The following is a 24450-nucleotide window of genomic DNA, read 5'->3' on the forward strand; positions in this document are numbered from 1 at the left end:
AAGTCAGCCGTAGCTAATTTTATGATCATGAATTTTATTAAATACACTTTAATATTTATAATTTTTTTACATACTTACAAAAATAATATCAATCATTAATATTAATATAAATTATCAATGATATTTACTAGCAATATAGAAATGTACACAAAAATTTTATTAACAAATCAAAAATATACAATTACAATATCAACACATACCAAATGTTTATCAAAACTTTTTAGATAATTTTAAGTTAAATCAAACTAATATTTAATGTTTTGGGTTAAACGAAGCCAATTTAATATTAGGTGAAATCCATCAAATACACAAAATAATTAGAATCAATAAATTCAAATTGAGCTCCATTTGAATTCATTTCGATCAATTTAAAATCAAGCCAAATTTATATATAAGATTTTATTATATTTATTTAATTTATGATATTATTTAAAAGTTGAGAATTGTTTTTGTTGTTCTCTCCTTCTCTTCCCTATTACACTCAAATGAAAAATCAATTTCTAAATGTAATGACTTATTTGATATTTAGTCGTTAAATTCATTTTCGATTTTATCTTTAATTGATCACAAATTTAGCGATCGAATATGATATTAAAATCGATTTTAAAATCAATCGTTAAATTTAACAACCGATATTTCATTCGATCGTTAATCCTAGTGATTGATGACATGTAAGACTGATTTTAACAAAATAATTGGGATATGAATCAAACAATCAATACAACAAAAAGGACTTTCTAATAACAAGTAGAATAATTAATAAAAAAATCTTACTTTAATGTAGGTTCTTGTGCTATGTCAAATTCTCTTCTTGCTTTACAATTGAGATAGTTCTTTTTTTTAATACTTCTTGCTCAAGTCTGTGAATGGAGATTGGTGTATGATCTAATGAATGACTTCTTATCTCTGAGACAAGTCTTAAGCAGGTTAACATATGATAATTTAGTCTTAATTATGATCTTGAGGTATAGTTTGTGAATGTGTTCACAAACTTTGATATGACTCAAGTCACATCTTTACATTAGAATGTCAACCTTGGTGCTCTATTGCAAGCTGATAGATCATAAGGAATATAGCCAAGAAAATGCATTGAGATTGCCATTTATTTTTTTATTAAAACATAATTGTAGGCCAAGTGAGGCTTTGCTGATCTAACCCCAGTTGGATATGTGTATCAAGATGGTTAAGTCTTCTCGCATGATTTGTGTAATTAATGTGCATATAGCTTGTATTTGGTTGGTTGCAATTACATTAGAATAAGTAAAATGCTTGCATACCAAAACTAATAAAAGCAAGGACTCAAACTTTAGAGAAATCATCACCCTAAAAGTTGCAAAAATCATACCTTTATCCCTCTCAAGTATTATAGTTATGAGAAAAGGGCAGGCATTTTGATGTTTATCTTTAATTCCTGCTGTTCGCGAAGGCAAACATTTTTCACTTATTTAAAATAATGTTTATCCTTAATTCCTTTCATAAGTAAATTAATATTCTATCTTTTTTTTATAAAAAAAATCCATATTTAAGACCATTTTCCGCGTGAACAGCACATACTTACGTGCCTTCCTTAGCAAGTCCAAAGGCAGTAGGTATAAAAGTTTTCCGTTTAATTCATTTAAATAAAAACTTAATGCTTTTCATTTAAACTTAATCTTTCGACTACGAAATTAAATGACTCATCTCTATATATATACGTCTTCCTTCACTCTATTGCTTCAAATAGTTAATTAATAACTCAAAAGATCGATGGAGGTGAAGAAGGCATTCATCTGCTCTTTCTTTCTTATTCTACTTCTTTTAGCCACCGGTAAGTTCACTACTGATTGAGCTTAGATTTGTAAATGAATTAAAAACCCTTATAACCTGCATTTGTTTCAAATTATTGCAGAGGAGATGGGTCATGCTGATGCAAATATATTTAAGACGTGCGTGAAGGTAAGCAGGACGTTTCATGGCGTCTGTGTGAAGAATAGCAAGTGCAACGATGCTTGCCGAAGTGAAGGGTGGCCACTTGGGAAATGCGTCCCTCTGATCGTTTGCCTATGTTTCATAAAATGCTAGTGAATAAACTTGATGTATGATGATAAATAGCTAGCATCAATGTCGTTGGCTTAACTAATAATGCGAACTAAAATGTTGGCAAAATTTGATTCGCTATTGTCTTGCGTAAATATACGATCGAGTTGTATGGTAAACGCTTTTACATGAGCTTGACTCCTCGCATGCCAAGCCTGATTTAGGTTCGTGCCGTGCCTATAGTCTATTTGATATTGGGTCAAATCCATATTCGTACTAGGTCTGACAAAAGAACTTGGACTAGGCTGGCATCACTCGAGAAGATGTTGATTACGGTCCAACAAATTAATGACGTTAAGAAAAAAAAAAGGACCATAAGAAAACGTTAATTGAATCGCAAGATATATAATACAAATCTAGTGACTGAAATTTGATACCTATTTAATAATTTGGTCACAAAATTTTTATTATTAAATTAGTGATAGAATATATATTTGATTGCTAAATTTAACGATTGAATTTATATTTAATTATTAAATATTTAGTGACTTATTTTCAATTTGGTCTCTAATCGGTCCCAAATTTGATAATCGAATATGAAATGGGGAATAATTTTTTATTTCATCACTAAATTTAACGATCGATTTTTTTCATTTGATCGTTAAACTTAGCGATTAATTTCAAAATTGATTGTTAATTTTAATTGATCACTAATTTTTTAAATGTAAACAAAGTGCACATTGGGAACATTTGGTAAAATATATGATAAGTTTTATATATGAAAGGGGTCATGATACTAATTTTAAGGTAGTCAATATACCAATAGACTACATGTTATCATATTCAAATAAAATAAATTTAAAAAGTGAGAAAAATAAATAAATTATTTATTGACTTATCAACATATATTTTTATTTAATTAAAACAATAAGCCTATATGTTATCATTTGTCGATTTTCAAATGTTAATCAATGTTTGAAATACACACAGTCCTCTTAATCACTTCATCTCGTTGTCATACTGGTTTTATTATTCATCCGACGCCTCCCTAATTAGTCACTCCAATGCTGTATTCGACTAATCCTCTGTTTGAATGGGGTGAGAGAAGATTCATTAATGAAAAAGGAAGGGACGGGAAGGGAGGGAAGAGAAGTATTTATGTTCTTTTTGTTTGACAGGAATGAAAGGTTCATTAACGTAACATGTATTACTTTATTTAGGAGGAAAGAAAAGAGAATGAAGGTTAAATATATAAAATTATAAAAATACCCTTACTTCTTAAAATAAATCTACATGTAAAAAATAATATGTATAAAGCATGAGTAACACATTATGTACAAAAAAATCTTATGGGAATAAGATACATGTTATGATAAAATTATATATTTCCTAGCGTTCATATATGGAATTTACCATAAAGCTTACATACTGATAGCAAATGATTATATCTAGTTCAAATGGATATTTGAAATAAAATTTTTTAGAAACTGATTTCTGCATAAATCGCTAACATTTGTTTTGTATGTGTTGAAGTATTTCAGAAACAGATTATAGCCATTCATAATTTAGCATAAACTAGTGTAGTTGGTGTTGTTACTTGCTAGAAACATAATCCTACATATGAAAAGCTAAACATGATAGACACCTTTGGGGTTACCGTATCAAAATGATCAGCAAAAGATAAGTACTTCTTAGCTTTAATTCAACTTAGTATTACTTTAGTTTTCAATTAATTAAACTTCTTATTCACCCATATTAACTTATTCACCCATATTATGCATAAATGGTCATTGTTTTGATAGGATCTTGTGCTATGTCAAATTCTCTTCCTGCTTTACAATTGAGATAGTATTTTTTTTTGTTCCTTGCTGAAGTCTGTGAATGGAGATTGGTGTGTGATCTCATGGATGACTTCTTATCTCTGAGACAAGTCTTAAGCAGGTTAATATATGATAATTTAGTCTTGAATTATGATCTTGAGGTATACTTTGTGAATGTGTTCACAAACTTTGATATGACTCAAGGCACATTTTTACATTAGAATGTCAACCTTGGTGCCTGGGTATGTTTTCTCTATTGCAAGCTGGTATATCATAAGGAATATAGCCAAGAAAAATGCATTGAGATTGTCATTTATTTTTTTATTAAAACATAATTGTAGGCCAAGTGAGGCTTTGCTGATCTAACCCCAGTTGGATATGTGTATCAAGATGGTTAAGTTTTCCTGCATGACTTGTGTAATGTGCATATAGCTTGTATTTGGTTGGTTGCAATTACATTAGAATAAGTAAAATGTTTGCATGCCAAAACTAATGAAAGCAAAAACTCAAAACTTTAGAGAAATCATCACCCTAAAAGTTGCATACCTTTATCCCTCAAGTATTATAGTTATGAGAAAAGGGCAGGCATTTTGATGTCTATGTTTATGTCAATCTGTTATTTTGAGAATTTGGACCTGAAGAATATGGCTTTAGATTTAGCAGTCCAACTTGAAAAGCCTAACCTGATAAGAAGAAGCTGAAGTAAAGCCTTTTGCCTGCTTCTTGTGCTCTTTGAAGTACCTTACTTGTCACCTCAGACAGGAAGTTTTATTCTGTGGGCAACAATGATATGTAGGCCTGCTATAGAGTATGAGAAGAAGGGATATGCAGAGAATTACGAACAAGGACAAGTGATGGAGAAAAATCTAATTTCAATTGCTCGGGAGGTTGAGAAGCTAAGAGCTGAGGTCGCCAATGCTGAAAACGTTCCAGAGCTACAGCTGGTGCTGGAAACCAAGGTCAGTTCTTGCTTATTTAATTTATGATCCGTCAGAACCCTTAAATATCAACATGTTTCTTCATTGTTATCTTGATCCTTTTCGTGAAGATGTTTATAACAATCATTTTCTGAATTGATTGAAGGTATTTCCATTTGATCATCAGCTTAAATCATCAATGTTTTGGAAGCATGAAGATGATACACAATCTAAATGAGCAATTAATGATTCTCAATGACCAATGATTCATGAGTCAACCTGCTGATATCATAAACAGTCTCAGTGGCCATTTTTCTTCGAAATTTGAAACCTTTCAGTTCTAGTACATCGGCAGAACTTCTCAAAAGCTTTAGTTGTTAGAGATAAGAGAAGACTCTGGGCTCTGATTCTTAAGTGGTTTAATCAAAATGCAGATACTAATAGTTAATTGGAAAATCCTAGGACATCTTTGGTGGTTATCTAGTGCCATTGTAATCTTACAGTCACGTCTGAAGTTTAAAAGATTAATTTATAGAAAGAAGATTGATGAAACTCTTCTTTCGTTTAGGTATGCTTTCTTCTGCAAAAAGGTAGAATCCGCCACTTTAGCGGCCCCACACGGTCGGCCCCACGACTATCTGTGAGGAGGTAAATCGAGAAACTGCAGTTGATCACAACGCAGGAGGGTATTGCCTGACTTCGTTAGGATTCGAACCCTTGGCCTCTTCTGCAAGTCTGCTGCGTCGTAACCAACTCAGCTATGCCCCGAGAGCTTAGGTATGCTTTTCACTTCAATGGAAAGTGGAGCAAGATTATGAGTTCTCATGCCTTTATAAATTAGGAACCGCACAGGCAAGTAAAGATAAAATTAGCCACAGAATTCCTAGTGGAATTGTAGTTCCTGGTGGAATCTTTATCCATATGGCTACGCAGTGATATATCACATATCCAACAATTTCATTTAACTTCATGTGTTTGAACCATAGCTGCTGGTTATGGCGGTAAATGTCCCTTCAACAAAAAGGTGAATCCGGCCCTCAGGTCGTGGGAGCTGCTGATGCTGGCCCTCAGTATGGGTCTGGATCCGGCCATAGTCCTTGGGGTGCATATGACATACAAAGAGATCACGGGCACAAATAAGTAAACAAAAGAATCATCTCACTAATTCTGCCATGAAGTGTCTTTTTGATCCTGTGGATGCAAAGTAAATTGTTCCCGAGTTACAATTCAGAATGTCGGTAGCCAAAAATGACAAGGCGCGCAAAATTCTACTGAAAATCCCGATTAGCATTGTCTATGTTCAAAATTTTTCACTTGTAATAGGCACTCATCTTCTAAATTATGTAGTTGCTTTGAGTAATTGCATTACTAATTATTTGTTTGTCCCATTTTGGTTGTCACTAATGATGGGTTTCTTCTGTTCCATTGTATTGTCTTTTGTTGAGTTCTATTATCTTTGCGTTCCGATCTCATTTTCTTAAACGCATGATTTAAAACAAAGATAATTTGATTATAGAATACATCTATTTTTACATTGTCTTTATTCATTAAAATTAATTTTTATATAAAATTTGATATTGATTATGTAAAATTTTATATTAAAAAACAGTATAATAAATAAACTTATTATAAATAGAATTTTAAAATATATTTAATAAAATAAAATGTAATTTTTAAATATATTTAGTCTGCAATTAATTTAAATGTAATTAGATTAAAATTTTAAAACGATTTTAATCGATATAGGTAAAAAACTAAACTGATTGAATTCTTTTTTATTGATTAATTTGTAGTAAAAATATATTTATATTTTTTTGCAATAAATATAATTCAATTACAAATAAAAAAACTCCTTTATCTTTTTACTTAAATAGAACTATCTAGCCAATAACCGATTGCCACGTGGCATGAAGGCCCTCTGGATTCGCGAGACTATAAAAGGCTCATTCCCATGCCCTAAGGCATCGTCCGAGAGAAGCTTGACGGCGTTGAAGAAGCACGATTTACTTTGACCGTGCGATCTCCGGAGATGTCCTACGCCGTGCAGCCGGCGAAGCGCAGCTTCGAAGAGCCGAGGAGGATCTCATCGTATTCGCATCACCCTCATCTCTAAGAACACCAAAAACCTCCAGAAGGGTACGTACACGCGATATCTTTGCCGTGTTTGTTTTTGTCGACGATTGCTGGATCTATCGGCATCTTTATTATTGTGTTGCCAGTGGCCGATAACCTTGTGAGGGGAGCAAAGGACAAGGGTCGCAAGTTCCGTTTCCTTTGCTCCACATCGTTTATGTTGTGTGTTTTAGTGTAAATGGTTTCAAACAGTTGAATTTTTAACCTTGAGAATTTTCCGTTGTGCTTTTTAATTTGTCAAAAAATGGTATTGGGTTTTATATTTATGTTTAGTGCTGTTTTACCGTAGAAACTGCTGCTATTTGATTAATTTCATCAAATTCTCATTTTTTTTCAATATCAGAAGTGAAGGTTCTATGATTCCATCGATGTTGTTCTGTTAGTCTGTACCCTTGTGTGATTTGACCGTGTAGATGATGATAAATATGGTAATTGAGCACAGAGAGCTTTCTATGAAGTACCAAAATCGAGCTTTTTAAAACTGATGCACAGTTTACTCATGTACGAGGGTTGTCTTTAGTACTGTTTTACCGTAGGAACTGCTTTGTTATTTCTCGTTTTTTCGATATCTGAAATGAAAGGTTCTTGGTTCAATGATTCCTTTGATATGTTTCTCTAGGTTATACCCTTGAGTGATTTGATTGTGCAGATGATGATAAAAATATGGTAATTTAACACAGAGCTTTCTATGAAGTCTCAAAATCGAGCTTTTTAAAACTGATGCACAGTTTACTCATGTATGAGGGTTGTCATTAGTACTGTTTTGTTGTAATAACTGCTTCGTTATTTCTCATTTTTTTTCGATATCACAAATGAAGGTTCTTGGTTCTACGATTCGTTCGATGTGTTTCTCTAGGTTGTACCCTTGTGTGGTTTGACTGTGCAGATGATGATAAATATGGTAATTTAACACAGAGAGCTTTCTATGAAGTCTCAAAATCGAGCTTTTTAAAACTGATGCACAGTTTACTCATGTATGAGGATTGTCATTAGTACTGTTTTATCGTAATAACTGCTTCGTTATTTCTCATTTTTTTCGATATCACAAATGAAGGTTCTTGGTTCTACGATTCGTTCGATGTGTTTCTCTAGGTTGTACCTTTGTGTGGTTTGACTGTGCAGATGATGATAAATATGGTAATTTAACACAGAGAGCTTTCTATGAAGTCTAAAATCGAGCTTTTTAAAACTGATGCACAGTTTTCTCATCTATGATTGTTGCCTTTCGTACTGTTTTATTGTAGGAACTGCTTTGTTATTTGATTAACTTCTACAATTTTTCATTTTTTAAATATCAGAAGTGAAGGTTTTCTTGGTTCTGTGATTCTTTTGATGTGGTTCTGTTAGGTTGTACCCTTGTGTGATTCGACTGTGCAGATGATGATAAATCCTAGTAATTTACACAGAGAGCTTTCTATGAAGTCTCAAAATCGAGCTTTTTAAGACTGATGCACAGTTTACTCGTGTATGAGGTGTCTTTAGTAATGTATTATTGTACTGATGTGGTTTGGTTAGGTTGTATCCTTTTATGATCTGACTATCTAGATGATGATAAACACATGGTTTAGCACCAAAAGCTTTCTATGAAGTCTTAAAATTAAAACTGATGCACAGTTTCCCCGTCTATGATTATTCTATCTGTTTTGTTAGTCGCTTATCTTCAATAAATTCTTGTATTTTCAATATCAAAAGAAAACGTTTATGATTCTATGATTCCTTTGATGTGGTTCAGTTAAGTTGTATCCTGCCTTAATGAGAAACATTGTAGAATGGAGCAGTAAATGTGGATGATATTTTAATAAATGTGATTCTGTCACAGAAGTATTGCTGCTCCTGTTCACTCTTGATTAGTGTCTAAAGGCCTTTGAATCAAAACTCTAATTGAGCCTCTTATTCTTCACCAATTTTTTTGAATCTCTCTAATCTAACTAATCCATTTGGTCGCCTAATCTTTCTGTGCAGTCAGAAAATAAACAGAATGTGAGTGAAATACAGTTGGACTGAGACATCCAATCAATCATCCAAAGTGAAAATAATTCCCTTTGATTTTTGCTAGTTATGCGGCAAAAGTTGATACCTTAAATGAATATTTAAGCTTATTGATTGCACTGGTCCATTTTCTTAAAAGTTGAGTAAGTTTTAGTTAATGCTTAACCAGCAACCAGCAATCTTTTTCGAAGTCAATCCATTAATCTTAGTTCTCCCGTATCAGTATTTTCTTACATCTTTTAAAGTTGTTGTCATGTAACATTGAGTTGCAGGTTTGAATTGCGAAAATAGCTTTGTAAAATGCAAAATAAGATTACACATGTAATAGATCCAATCTATCCGAACTTTCTTTGAGTTCCAACATTGATGGAAACTTTGTACATCGTGCTGCTCTTTCAAAGTCTAGAAAATCTTAGAGAGTCTATGACACTCTGAAACTTGTTTTAGCATTCCATGAGCATAAAAAACCTGGTGTTGCGGTTGAAGTAACTATTTGCAAATCCATGAATTTAATATACAGACTGAAGCAATGTGAAGTAACTATTATATATATATATATATATATATATAAAGGGCAGTCCGGTGCACGAAGCTCCCGCCATGCGGGGTCCGGGGAAAGGATCCATTGTACGCAGCCTTACTTTGTCTTTGGCAAGAGGCTGTTTTCAGGATTTGAACCCGTGACCTCTAGGTCACATGATAGCAACCTTAATGTTGCGTCAAGGCTCCCCTTTTGAAGTAACTATTATATATATATATATATATATATATATATATATATATATATATATATATATATATATATATATTTTGATGATTATAGAATAGTTGCCATGTTGTGTTCTGATATTATCCTCCTTCAGTACTTTTTGTATTGGTTAATTATTGTAATTTTCTTTTGGTTAATCCTGTCATTATAGTTCTTGATGGAAGCATGTGAAAAATGTCATGTACAGGATTAAAAAGTCATCTAAATTTGTGATATAATTGTATTTATTTGCTCATGCAACCTTTGAATTTTTGACGTAGAGTTCAGAGTTTATTTTTAGTAAGTATGGTAATAGGTTAGATTTGGATAGTCTCTCCATCCCTATTTATTATATATTCAATTTTTATTCCGATGGATGGATATTCATTTCCATTCTTATTTTTAGATATGATATTTTTATATTAATAAATTTTTTTATTCTATTTAATTATCATCATTAAAGTATATTAAATTCATATCATATTTAAAAAAAATATAATTTAATAAAAATAGAATAAATATTTGTAAGTAGGTTAGAGGGAGAAGTTTAGAAGAGAGAGAAAATTAAATTTATTTTTTAATTTTTCTTTAATTGATTATTGATTAAATAAAAAAATTTAATAATAATATATATATTATTTAATTGAATATTCAGGTTGAATATAAATAATTTTATTAGATCCATTTTCATATTTATATTAAATCTTTTTATATCTTTTTCATTGGTATGGATATCGGATCCTCTATCGTATCAGATAAAATTGACCTTCTCGGTTGTTAAACAACGAGAAACAAAGTTACTTATATACAATTCAGTGTAGTTTTAATATTTAAAATTAAATAGTGTTAACGTGTCTTCAAGTTAGCCTTCCATGTCATCATTGAAGTTACGTGACATAAATACATGCCATGGCCCGATGCTCCCGCAAAAAACAGCTTAATTACACGTTACCCGATTCGGTACCCGCAACAACCCTCCCTCCGTTGGGCGCACTCTAGTTAATCAAATGACCAAGCGTGTAACAAAAGTAATTGCCCCACTTTTACCTTTCTCATTTAATATTGACCGTCGGATAAAGCTCCCAGATGGAAAAGCCGAATCCTACCGTCCGATGCAAGTTACAAATGGACAAGGCGGAGTAGCGAGAAGAGAGGCCAGATGTAGAGAGAGAAGAGACTGACGCGACGGCCCCGAAAAAGTTCGCCAGTGCGATCTGGTCACACCCTCTCCCTCTCATCTCAGTCGCAGACTCGTTGCGCTAGTCCGTCCGGTGAGCATACCCCTCGTGTTCTGTACTCTCAACTACCCTTTCCACCCCTTCTTTACTCTCCCTTTCCGCGGAGCAGCAGCTGAATCCCTCATCAGATAGGAGGAACAGGTGGTCGTTTGAGAGCTCCTTCCGGAGATGGCCATCGTGGAGACCAAGAAGGGCGTCGATCTGGCGTCGGCCGTGAGCGCCTCCGTCGACGCAGGCTTAGCTCCGGAACTCCGCAGCACAAAGGATCTGACTGTGTCCGAAATACGCAGCCACCGAGACGCGTCCGCAGACACTTTCCTCTCGAGTCCCAAGGATGTGACTGAGTCTGCGGCACAGAGGCCAACCGGCGTCGCCTCCACCACCGGAGACGAGGGGTTTAAGCGGGAGATGCGGGACCTGGAGGAGCTCCTGTCGAAGCTGAATCCGATGGCGCAGGAGTTCGTACCCCCGTCGCTCACGGTGATGGGGAATAGCTTCGGCCCCGGCGGAGTTTTTTATCAGAATGGTCTTGGGGTTGACGATGGTGTTGGGAATGGTGGTAGGCGGGTGAGTGTCTCGGATGCAGCTGTTTTACATGGATTTATTGTCTTCTTTCTTGTTGGAGGTGGTTCTGATTTTTATGTTCCTGTGTTTGTCTTTTAGAAAAAGAATGGATTCGGTCAGGGGAGGCGTCGGATGAATAGCCGGACCAGTATGGCACAACGAGATGAAGTGATTAAAAGGACGGTATATGTTTCGGACATTGATCATCAGGTAGTGACTAATAAGATTTATCCATAATGTTAAATTCTTTTATACTGTTTTTTGTTTGAGATGCTTTCTGTATGAAAAGCCTTTAGCATTAGCTCCCTTTTTTCTATTATGCTTAAACAATTTTGATTCGGATACGGCACTAGAGCGAGGCATATCATATGTAAATCGATCAAATAAAATGCATCAGAGTCATGTTACAAATGACAATGTAAAATTGTTCAGACAGTCTAGATTTAAGGGACACGAGGGTATGCTACATTGTTTGATACGAGGGGTTAGTATTTGAGATACTGAATTATTCAATTTTCTGGATGGGAATAATACTCTTTTTTTTTCTTATGTAGTTAACTTGTCTATTCTAATCAAGTTTGATTTTCTCCTTCAATTAGTGTACTTAATTTTTCTCTTTTTTTTTACTTGTCTGTGCAGTCAAAGCCACATGATTGGTTCATGTGTCATGGTATAGAATCATTAATGTTTAACCATGTATGTTGTATAGATAACCCTTTAGAATACTGAAGCACTAAAATGACAATTAGATAAATATGTTAACAATTAGTACTCTATAGGCCTATTGATCTATTTTTTTTTTGTCTTTTTCCTGATTATTATTGATATTTAGTTCTGATAATATTTGTAATCATTTTTCACTATTATTTGATGTTTAAGTATCCAAAGAATGGAAAAACTATTCTGTTGTCTGACTAAGATGAGCTAAGTCATAGTTTTTGGTGTCGAGCATAATCAGTTGCTACTGGAAAAATCTGCTGTTTCGGTCGCCAACAAGCAGACAAGATGATCTTGTTACAAGCGGCACATAATAGAAAGACGAAATAGAGAGGGCATGACAGAATGGATAAACAGAGAGAAAGCGAGAAGAGAGGAGAGGAAGAGAAGAGATTGGAATAGAGGAAAATTGAGGGAGAGAAGAGACATCAAAGGCGGTGAGGCGGCATGGGCAGGTGACATGAGTAAGTGGTGTCTAGTTGAGTGGAATTGGGAAGAGAAGGAGAGAACAACAAAAATAATTCCTCAGCTTTTAAATAATATCATAACCTAAATAAATATAATAAAATCCTATATATAAATTTGGCTGGATTTTAAATTGATCAAAATAAATTCAAATCGAGCTCAATTTGAATCTAATTATTTTGTGTATTTGATGGGTTCCACCTAACATTCATCTGGTTTCCACTTATCCCAAAACATAAATTATTATCGCCCACTTAATCCAAAACATTAAATATTAGTTGGATTTAACTTATAATTATCTAAAAAATTTTAAAAATAATTTAAAATGAAAAAAAACAAATGGAATAAAATATAGTATTTAACATCAATGAACTTTTTTCTTCTCATGTTATGTTTAACGTTTTAAAATCTGCAAGTGATAACATGCAGGCCTATCACTTTAATTAAATAAAAATAGATTTTGATAAGTCAATAATTTATTTTTTTTCTCTCACTTTTTCAATTTATTTTTATTTGAATATGATTGAAGAGATTGCAATAGTTTATATGTATATACAGTTGTGTTTATTGGAATATATACTCATAAATTATAAGTTCATTTTAAACACAATTATAAAAATTTCTATTATCTTAAGTAAAATTCTTTTGTTTCAATATATGTCATAGAAACTTTCCGATTGGTAAATTGACTACCTTAAAATTGTTATCATGACCTCCTTTCATGTATAAAACTTACCATATATTTTACCACTATCTGAATTTTCACAATGTGCATTTTGTTTCCTTTTTGTATTTGCAATTTCTAAGTTAGAATTCTGCATTTAATGCCAATCAATTTAAGAAGTAAATGAGAAAATCACAGTTTTATTTGTCCTGGCCTTTTTGTTTGCTTTAAAAATTTGTCCTGTGGGTTTCCTTTTCTCCTCCAACAGTCTGAGCATTGCTTATGTTTCAGTTGATCAGAATGAGGAAGACTGTAAGTCCAGGCTCTTACAAATTGCTAGTTTGAAAATTCTTAGCAGCAGATTGTTCACAGCTCAATATTGTCTTTTTCAATGCTCAATAACTTGTCTTTCTTATAATCACACCAACCTATTAATCTCATGAACATGAATTCTTTTCCATATGTCTCCTTGCATAGTGGTATGTCAGAAAACCTGAAACATCTACCATTGCATTTGTACCGTTACGATCTTGCTAGGTCGACTTGTTTATCTCAGATGGGGTAGCATATCCCCATCCAGGAGAGTAATATTAATTTGTAGCTTATCTTTACTAATCAATTTTTTGAAACATTTTTTTGAGAACCTTAACAAACACATTGCATTTCAAAATGTTGACAGATCTTTAATCATTATTGATGCACATGCTAAACTACCTTTTCACTTCAAAGCTAAATTACCTGCATTATTCTTTGATCACCGCAAATATATAGTAATACTATTGACAAATTCAGTGGAGCTTTTGTAAGTGAATCATGCAGTTCCATGGACAACTACATTTAAATCCTTTTATTTTAGGATCAGAACACCAAATCATATGTGAACTTCTTCTTACATGTTTTCTTTAGTATGGTCGGATTTAATATAAGTTTTTATTCAGTCTTTGAAGACATACAATTGGCTTTTATTTTGAACTTCTAATTGGAATGTTGCAAATTCTTGTTTTTGCACTCAGATCCGCACTTTATATATGTTTTCAATGTATTTGTGTAATTCAACTTGATGATGGTGCATTTTCCCATGAGTAATTGTAAAGTTATTGTACAGAATTCCTTAATCAGAGATCTGCATGATAATCCATTATATTTTGTTTTTTCCCTTGTATAATTTATGACTCTTGATTTCTTAATAAGTTTGAATGTTCGTAGTGCAAGGTATATCTTGTTTGTGTAGTGAACAACTAGTGATGTTATATTGTTCTACCTGTTTCAGTAACTCATCATAGGAATAGCACTGCAATGCAAAACCAATACGAACTTGTATTCTAGGCATCATTGAATAGTATACTTTTAGAGAATATTTCTAGATGGTATGTTGGCAGAGCCACATTGTTTTGTTTGACTGGCATATATTTTTCCATCTTGTATTTTAAGCTTTTTAACAATCTGAATTTTAGAAGTAAGTCCCTTTGTCAGCATAATTTAGAATTTGTTTGGATTTATGGATAAGAAAATTTTAAATGATCTGTTGCTGCATAGAACCCATTTGAACTTGTTCATACTGAAGTTTTGATTCATGATTCTGTATGTATTTAGGTTACTGAAGAACAGCTAGCAACACTTTTCATTCATTGTGGGCAGGTGAGTTGTTTTCATATCCTTCATGTGTCTTGATACGATTATAAATACTTGTAGATGAATGAATGTCTTATGCAACAGGTTGTTGATTGTCGCATGTGTGGGGACCCAAAGTCAGTTCTTCGTTTTGCTTTCATAGAGTTCACTGATGAGGGTATCTTTTTTGCATCCTTGGTCTGGGTGAAATTATCTTTAATCACCACTGATAATTGCCACTGGTTCTTTCAAAATTAGAGGGTGCACAAGCTGCTTTAAGTCTGTCAGGGACTGTTCTTGGATTTTATCCAGTAAGAGTGCTTCCTTCGAAAACTGCAATTGCACCTGTCAACCCCACATTTTTGCCTCGGGTAAGAGAATTTTGAAAATGTTAGCTTTACCTTTCATATATGTATCAAGCTGATTAAACCTCCATGAGTATATTTTAGTTGTAGCCAGGATTCTTCCCATTATCACCAATCTGAGAATTTCTGTGATTTCAGTCTGATGATGAGCGTGAGATGTGTTCAAGGACTGTCTACTGTACAAATATTGACAAGAAGGTTCAGTGTAGAAAACATTGTTCAATATGTCCAATTTGTGTTAGCATATATGCTCATTTCTAATTCTTCTTTCATGGCTACTATAGGTGTCTCAAGCAGATGTTAAACTTTTCTTCGAATCTATTTGTGGAGAGGTTGGTTGCAATTGGCATAACCTCCTCTTTAATATATTTATATGGACTATTATTATGTATAACTAACTCTGGCTTTATAAATTAAGGTTGGATAATAAATGACATTTTTTTTGTAATCTAAATACCTTGTAAAAATGCAGATAACTAGATGACAATGCAAATTATATTTTACAGGTTTATCGCTTGCGACTTCTTGGAGATTATAATCATTCCTCAAGGATTGCGTTTGTTGAATTTGTGATGGTTAGTGACTCTGGCTTTGGTTAATCTGCATTGATTTGATATGATACTGTTCTTTATATTCCTTATATTGTTTTTTTCTTCTGTTTTTAATTAATGTATGGCGATTTTATTAAAAGGCCGTATTTGAGATGTCAAATTATCATGGTGTCACTATTTCTCATGTTAAGTATGGTATTGATGGGAACCACCTTTGTATGGTGGCAATGTGCTGCCACAATGTCATGGGTCAAATCCATTATCATGTGCTTCTGTGCATGGTCCGGCATTAAATACAAATTTTTTCAAGAAATTATATCCAGCAGATCTGCCATCTAAAAGGTACTGTAAATTTAGTTTTGTATACGTGAAAGACATATCTTGACTCTTATATGTTGGTATATCAAATTGCAAATAACATATTGTGGAATTGCCAAGGCATTTGATTGAGGTTTCTACTATCCAACAAACAAGTCCATCCACCACTCTTATAGTTATCTCAAATGAAGGAAAATGCTTACCAACTAGATTCATACATAGTGGACTTGTAAATGATTATTGAGATTTTCATCATCTCTCTTGTACTGTTCTGATTAATTATGTGATTGATGGGAAATCTAACTGGCAAACAATTAGATACTGCAGATGATATGATGATGATGCATGCAACATGTTCTTGAATTTTATGTTGCATCTTTTTCTTCATAAAGTGCTAGAATAAATGCATGTATCTAATTAATGATGTGTGGTCTAGAGATATCTATTGAGTATTATAAATAGTCATGTAATGTAAAGTTACAAGATAAGCCATTTCTTCTCTTCCTAGAAAGCTATTTGAGAGCCCACCACCTTCCAATAAAGTGCTATCAGAGCCAATGATATGAAAATTCTTTTCTTCCCAATATCGTTAATCTACCAAACTCAACTATGAGAATTGGTCACTTAGAATGAATGCAATTCTTGGATCCCAATGAGTGTGGGATATTGTTGAAAATGGTTTTGAAGAGCCCTTAGATGTGACAACTCTATCTCAAAACCAAAAGGATACTTTGGAGAAAGAAAGAAAGAGAGATTAAGGTGCTCTTACCATCATCCATCAATGTTTGGGTGAAGACATATTTGGGAAAATGGCCAATGAGACAACATCAAAGAAAGTGTGAGAGATGCTTCACAATTCTATTATGGGAGCAGACAAGGTAAAAAAGGTGTGATTTCAAACTCTAAGGACGGAGGTTGAATCACTTTTTATGAAGGAGAGTGAATATATCTTTGACTATTTTACAAGAGTTTTTGCTATTATCAATCAAATGAAAAGACCTGGAGAAATCGTGCTTGGTGTTCGGTTAATTGAGAAGGCACTACATTCTCTTAGCACAAAGTTTAATCATGTTGCAATTGAAGAGTTTAAAGATTTGGAGATCATGACCATTGATGAATTAAATGGATCATTACAGACTCATGAAGAAAGGATGAATTGTGAAAAGCAAGAGCAATCAGAACATATATTCCAAGCAAAAATCAATTCGAAGACCAAAGGAGATGTTTCTAGTAGTAGAGGCCGAGGACAAGGCAGAGGCCGAGGTTCGGTACATGGCCATCGTTAAGGGAGAGATGAGCAACCCTCTCAGTTTGATAAAAGAAATCAAACATTTGCAATAGGTCGTAGAAGAGCAAGAGGAAGAGGTAATTGTGTGAGGTATGATGATAGAAGAAATAAATCTCAAATTGAATGTTATTCTTGTCATAAGTTTGGACATTATGCTTGGGAGTGTCAATCAAACATGGAAGATGAAGCGACAAATCTAATGGAGAACAAGGAAGATGATGTAGAGCAATCCTTGTTTCTTACACTAAAGGAGGACTCTATTGGAAAAGCAAACACATGGTGTCTTGATAATGGAGCTAGTAATCATATGACGGGTGATAAAAGTAAATTTGTGGAACTTGATACAAAGAAGAAAGGCTTTGTAAGATTTGGAGACAACACAAAGGTGAAAATTGAAGGCTAAGGTACGATTCTTCTTGAAATACAGAATGGTGATCATAAAGTCCTTTGTGATGTTTATTATATTCCAAAATTAACTAGCAATATCTTAAGTATTGGTCAACTTTTGGAAAAAAAATTACAAGATTCATATGAATGATTGTATGCTTGGGCTAATCTTGTTGTTAAGGTGTCTATGACTAAGAATAAGATGTTTTTATTGGACTTGAAGAATTGTGGACCTATGTGCTTGAAGACTTGTATGGATCCATCATGGATGTAACATATAAGGTTTGGTCATTTGAATTTTGACGGACTCAAAGCTTTGGGAGATCATAAGATGGTGAAAAGGATTTTAAAATTTTTGATTAATTATGTGAAGCATGCTTACTAGGCAAGCATGCAAGAAAGAGCTTTTGAAAGCATTCCATTTCGAGAGCAACTAAATCATTACAAATTGTCTATGTTGATGTTTGTGGTCTTATCAAGTCTGAATCTCTTGGTTAAAAGCTATTATTTTGTGCTTTTTATTGATGATTTCAGTAGAAAGACGTAAGTTTATTTTTGAAAGCAAAAATCTAAGGTATTTGGTACATTCAGAAAGTTCAAAACTCTTGTCGAAAAAAGAAAGTAGATATCAAATTCAAGCATTGAGAACTGATAGAAGCGGTGAATTTACATCTAATGAATTTAATAATTTTTATGAGTTGTATGGAATTCGTCGTCTTTTGATGGTTCCTAGATCACTCCAGCAAAACGGAGTTGCAGAAAGGAAGAACATGATAATACTTAATATGGCGAGGAGTATGTTAAAGTTTAAAGAGATTCCTAAGAAGTTTTGGGCTGAAGCAGTGTCATGTGTTGTGTATCTTTTAAATTGATCTCCAACAAAGAGCTTGAAGAATGTAATACCTTAAGAAGCATGGAGTGGATGGAAGTTAACCATGTCACATCTACAAGTATTTGGATCAATTGCATTTGCACATATCCTCGAACAAGAAAGATCCAAGTTAGATGATCGGAGTTGGAAACTTATTTTCATTGGTTATGATGAAAATTTCAAGGAAAACAGATTGCAAAATCCACACAAAGGAAGAATTGTGATTAGTAGAGATGTAGAATTTAATGAAGATGCATTATAGGATTGGATCTCTAAGGAAGAAGAAGGTCTTATGATTTCCTTTCTTTGATGTGGAACAAGAAGTCCACATCAAAGAAAGGAAGAGAGAAACCAAAAGGATACTTTGGAGAAAATGAGAGATTAAGGTGCTCTTACCATCATCCATCAATGTTTGGGTGAAGACATATTTGAGAAAATAGCCAATGAGACAACATCAAAGAAAGTGTGAGAGATGCTTCACAACTCTATTAGGGGAGCACACAAGGTAAAGAAGGTAGGAATTCAAACTCTAAGGACTAAGTTTGAATCACTCTTTATGAAGGAGAGTGAATATATCTCCGACTATTTTACAAGAGTTTTTGCTATTATCAATTAAATGAAGAGACTTGGAGAAACCGTGCTTGATGTTTGGGTAATTGAGAAGGTACTCTTAGCACAAAGTTTAATCATGTTGTGATTGAAGAGTTTAAAGATTTGGAGATCATGACCATTGATGAATTAAACGGATCATTATAGACTCATGAAGAAAGGATGAATTGTGAAAAGCAAGAATAGAACATATATTACAAGCAAAAATCAATTTGAAGGCCAAAGGAGATGTTTCTAGTAGAGGTCTAGACCGAGGACAAGGCAGAGACCGAGGTTCGGTACATGGCCATGGTCAAGGGAGAGATGAGCAACCCTCTCAGTTTGATAAAAGAAATCAAACATTTACAATAGGTCGTAGAAGAGCAAGAGGAAGAGGTAATTGTGTGAGGTATGATGATAGAAGAAATAAATCTCAAATTGAATGTTATTCTTGTCACAAGTTTGGACATTATGCTTGGGAGTGTCAATCAAACATGGAAGATGAAAAGGCAAATCTAAAGGAAGATGATGTAGAGCAATCCTTGTTTCTTACACTAAAGGAGGACTCTATTGGAAAAGCAAACGCATGGTGTCTTGATAATGGAGCTAGTAATCATATGACGGGTGATAAAAGTAAATTTGTGGAACTTGATACAAAGAAGAAAGGCTTTGTAAGATTTAGAGACAACACAAAGGTGAAAATTGAAGGCTAAGGTACGATTCTTGTTGAAACATAGAATGGTGGTCATAAAGTCCTTTGTGGACATTATGCTTGGGAGTGTCAATCAAACATGGAAGATGAAAAGGCAAATCTAATGGAGAACAAGGAAGATGATGTAGAGCAATCCTTGTTTCTTACACTAAAGGAGGACTCTATTGGAAAAGCAAACACATGGTGTCTTGATAATGGAGCTAGTAATCATATGACGGGTGATAAAAGTAAATTTGTGGAACTTGATACAAAGAAGAAAGGCTTTGTAAGATTTAGAGACAACACAAAGGTGAAAATTGAAGGCTAAGGTACGATTCTTGTTGAAACATAGAATGGTGGTCATAAAGTCCTTTGTGGACATTATGCTTGGGAGGGTCAATCAAACATGGAAGATGAAAAGGCAAATCTAATGGAGAACAAGGAAGATGATGTAGAGCAATCCTTGTTTCTTACACTAAAGGAGGACTCTATTGGAAAAGCAAACACATGATGTCTTGATAATGGAGCTAGTAATCATATGACGGGTGATAAAAGTAAATTTGTGGAACTTGATACAAAGAAGAAAGGCTTTGTAAGATTTGGAGACAACACAAAGGTGAAAATTGAAGGCTAAGGTACGATTCTTCTTGAAACACAAAATAGTGGTCATAAAGTCCTTTGTGATGTTTATTATATTTCAAAATTGACTAGAAATATCTTAAGTATTGGTCAATTTTTGGAAAGAAATTATAAGATTCATATGAATGATTGTATGCTTGGGCTAACCTGCTAAGGTGTCTATGACTAAGAATAAGATGTTTTTATTGGATTTGAAGAATTGTGGACCTATGTGCTTGAAGACTTGTATGGATCCATCATGGATTTAACATATAAGGTTTGGTCATTTGAATTTTGACAGACTCAAAGCTTTGGGAGATCATAAGAAGGTGAAAGGGATTCCAAAAATCTTGATTAATTATGTGAAGCATGCTTACTAGGCAAGCATGCAAGAAAGAGCTTTCGAAAGCTTTCCATTTCGAGAGCAACTAAATCATTACAAATTGTCTATGTTGATGTTTGTGGTCCTTTCAAGTTTGAATCTCTCGGTAAAAGCTATTATTTTGTGCTTTTTATTGATGATTTCAGTAGAAAGACGTAAGTTTATTTTTGGAAGCAAAAATCTAAGGTATTTGGTACATTTAGAAAGTTCGAAACTCTTGTCGAAAAAAGAAAGTAGATATCAAATTCAAGCATTGAGAACTGATAGAAGCGGTGAATTTACATCTAATGAATTTAATAATTTTTATGAGTTGTATGTAATTCGTCATCTTTTGATGGTTCCTAGATCACTCCAGTAAAACGGAGTTGCAGAAAGGAAGAACATGATAATACTTAATATGACAAGGAGTATGTTAAAGTTTAAAGAGATGCCTAAGAAGTTTTGGGCTGAAGCAGTGTCATGTGTTGTGTATCTTTCAAATCGATCTCCAACAAAGAGCTTGAAGAATGTAATACCTTAAGAAGCATGGAGTGGGAAGTCAACCATGCCACATCTACAAGTATTTGGATCGATTGAATTTCAACATATCCTCGAACAAGAAAGATCCAAGTTAGATGATCGGAGTTAGAAACTTATTTTCATTGGTTATGATAAAAATTTCAAGGAAAACAGATTGTAAAATCCACACAAAGGAAGAATTGTGATGAGTAGAGATGTAGAATTTAATGAAGATACATCATAGGATTGGATCTCTAGGGAAAGAAGGTCTTATGATTTCCTTTCTTTGATGTGGAACAAGAAGTCTAAGAAGAATCAACTCCACATGCACCCGGTTTATCAATCACACCAGGATCATCTTCAAGAGAAAATATTCTAAAATATAGAAGCCTACAAGATAAAGAGAAATTCCAATAGAGAAGTGGAAAGGTATAAAGCACGACTTGTTGCTAAAGGCTACAAGCAAAAACAAGATATTAATTATGATGAGGTATTTGCTCCGCTAGCTCGATTGGAGACTATTCGCTTGTGATATCTTTTGCCGTTTAAAATCATTAGAAGATTTATCAGTTTGATGTTAAATTTGCCTTTCTTAATAGTTATCTTAATGAGAATGTTTATATTGAGCAACTTCTTGGATATGTGATTAAGGGGCATGAAGATAAGGCCTTAAAGCTAAAGAAGGCACTTTATGAGCTTAATCAAGAACCAAAAGCTTGGAATAATCGACTTGACAAGTATTTACAAGAAAATAATTTTCTGATATGCTCCATGAGTATGCACTTTATATGAATGAAGAAAGTTATGGGTTTTTACTTGTTTGTATTTATGTGGATCTCATTTTTACAGAAATAATCAAATAATAATTGAAGAATTCAAGATAGTCGTGAGTTATGAATTTGAGACGACTGACATGGGACTCATGACTTATTTCTTGGGAATTCATGTAAAGCAAATGGAGGATGGAACTTCTATTTCATAAGAAAACTATGCGAAAGAGATTTTTAAGAAATTTAATATGCTCAATTGCAAACCAGTTAATACTCTGTAATTTGGAATACAACTATCCAAAGTGAAGAAAAAAGAAGAGAATATTAATCCAACTGCATTAAGAAGTCTTATTTGAGCTTGAGATAGTTGACTTGTATAAGACCCGACATTTTATTTGCAGTTGGAGTTGTGAGTCGATGTATGGAGAATCCAACTGAGTCTCACATGTTGGTAGCTAAGAAGATACTTTGTTATATTAAAGGGATTCTTGATTATGGTATTTTTTTATTCATCCTCTAGCAACTACAAGTTGTAGGGCTATTGTGATAGCGATTTTGCGGGAGACATTAATGATAGAAAAAAACACAGCTGGTTTGATATTTTTTTTGGGAAATAATGCAATTTCATGGAGTTCAAAAAAGCAAGCTATTATGACACTTTTCAATTGTGAAGTTGAGTATGTTGCAGTTACTTCTTGCACTTGTCATGCTATATGGTTGAGAAGATTCTTAAAGGAACTTCATTTGGAATAAGAAGATGCTATAAAGATCATGATTGATAATAAGTCAGCTCAAAGTTTGGCAAAGAATTCAGTATTTTATGAACATAGCAAACATATTGACACAAGATATCATTTTATTTGAGAATACATTGCAAAGAAGAACTTAAATTTGAGTATGCGAAGACTATGAATCCGATATTTTTATAAAGTCACTTAAATTTGATGATTTTCAAAGATTGAGGTTCATGCTTGGAGTAAGGAAGATTCAAGTTTAAGGGGGAGTGTTAGAAGTTGAATTAAACTTGAATATATGAAGCTTAGTAAATACTTGATGTACACGAACCAAGATGATACATGAATCTTGAATTTATGTACCTAGATATAATAAATGCATATATCTAATTAATGATGTGTGGTCTAGAGATTTCTATTGAGTTAGTATAAATAGTCTTGTAATGTAAAGTTGCAAGATAAATCATTTTTATAATAAGTCATTATATTACTCTTCTCTTCCTAGAAAGCTATTTGAGAGCCCACCACCTTCCAACAGAAATTACAATCATTGCTGCACAATGGAGTGATTTCATTTTCACTCACGCTGGAGTTTCTGAGTTCCTCATTTTCAGGTTCTATCACGATATTAGGTTGAAGCAGTCCCCGCATTTCGTCCAAGGAACACTAGGTAATCCTGCACAACACAGTGACACAGAGAGAGTCCATTATCTTAACCCTTTTTCTTTATGATATAATTCCTAATCCAATACACTCAAAGTCATAATTATGGTATAGGTATGGATCACAAAAATCTGCAATCCTGTCGTATTATATTTGGCGAATTGGTCATCGCTGTGTTATCTTTCTTAGGGATGATAACTTTATTAGTTTAATTGGTACATAATATTCTTGTGCATGCTAATTCACTATTTCTACTGTTCAGTGGTCACCTTAATCATATCACATTTGATTGCATTACCTGAATTTATCATTTCAGGCTGAGAGTGCGACTGCTGCTCTGAACTGTAGTGGTGTGGTTTTAGGATCCTTACCCATAAGGTAAGCTCTGTGCCATAGTTCATTTACCAGTCATGTATCATTGTTATCTTGGGATATTGAAAATGTTCTCGATACACTTATGTGATCTAGGGTAAGCCCCTCGAAGACCCCCGTGCGACCTCGTGCACCTCGCTCACCAATTCATTGAGTTTCACATCTTTATGAGCTGGTCGGCGGCAGTACATACACACTTAATATACAGAGATATGGAAGGTTATCTTTTAGCCGATAAGTTATATTCCATGTAGTTTTCCCTCCCATAAATGGTTGGATTTTTCCTTTGCCCACGAAGGTGTTCTGAACATTTAAGGCTTTGAAACAATTATCCGAGTTCACACAGACAATCTGAGCAACTTTCTGGTGGTAAAATTTCAGCTGTTTGATGGTCTTGTTTAGTCTTCACTGTTTTTAAATGCTCTTCTACCATGAAAGTGCTTTTGTTATGTAGTTAGTTTAAAGGCTTCAT

The 24450-nt window shown here is 33.6% G+C and overlaps 1 protein-coding gene and 5 non-coding genes across 6 annotated transcripts; all 6 read left to right on the forward strand.

Annotated features, from left to right (window-relative positions):
* Window positions 1-7293: 7293 nt before the first annotated feature.
* On the forward strand, window positions 7294-7377 carry LOC141825799 (small nucleolar RNA SNORD36). The gene has a single exon (XR_012601552.1). It is a non-coding gene; the product is annotated as a small nucleolar RNA SNORD36 (small nucleolar RNA).
* A 152-nt stretch (window positions 7378-7529) lies between these two features.
* LOC141825795 (small nucleolar RNA SNORD36) lies at window positions 7530-7613 on the forward strand. The gene has a single exon (XR_012601548.1). It is a non-coding gene; the product is annotated as a small nucleolar RNA SNORD36 (small nucleolar RNA).
* Window positions 7614-7766: 153 nt separating this feature from the next.
* Window positions 7767-7850, forward strand: LOC141825796 (small nucleolar RNA SNORD36). Its single transcript, XR_012601549.1, has one exon. It is a non-coding gene; the product is annotated as a small nucleolar RNA SNORD36 (small nucleolar RNA).
* Window positions 7851-8002: 152 nt separating this feature from the next.
* Window positions 8003-8085, forward strand: LOC141825797 (small nucleolar RNA SNORD36). Its single transcript, XR_012601550.1, has one exon. It is a non-coding gene; the product is annotated as a small nucleolar RNA SNORD36 (small nucleolar RNA).
* Window positions 8086-8257: 172 nt separating this feature from the next.
* Window positions 8258-8341, forward strand: LOC141825798 (small nucleolar RNA SNORD36). Its single transcript, XR_012601551.1, has one exon. It is a non-coding gene; the product is annotated as a small nucleolar RNA SNORD36 (small nucleolar RNA).
* Window positions 8342-10970: 2629 nt separating this feature from the next.
* Window positions 10971-24373, forward strand: LOC141823476 (polyadenylate-binding protein-interacting protein 11-like). Its single transcript, XM_074710764.1, has 10 exons — window positions 10971-11428; window positions 11525-11635; window positions 14865-14909; window positions 14988-15060; window positions 15141-15253; window positions 15386-15445; window positions 15532-15579; window positions 15754-15822; window positions 23923-23984; window positions 24075-24373. The coding sequence occupies exons 1-10, from the start codon at window positions 11030-11032 to the stop codon at window positions 24130-24132; spliced, it is 1038 nt and encodes a 345-aa protein (XP_074566865.1). The 5' UTR covers window positions 10971-11029; the 3' UTR covers window positions 24133-24373.
* The last annotated feature ends 77 nt before the right edge of the window (window positions 24374-24450 follow it).

This window comes from Curcuma longa, chromosome 3, assembly GCF_044706935.1.
Source record: "Curcuma longa cultivar G26 ecotype Majalengka, Jawa Barat chromosome 3, ITB_CL_G26_1.1, whole genome shotgun sequence".
NCBI classification, from domain to species: domain Eukaryota; kingdom Viridiplantae; phylum Streptophyta; class Magnoliopsida; order Zingiberales; family Zingiberaceae; genus Curcuma; species Curcuma longa.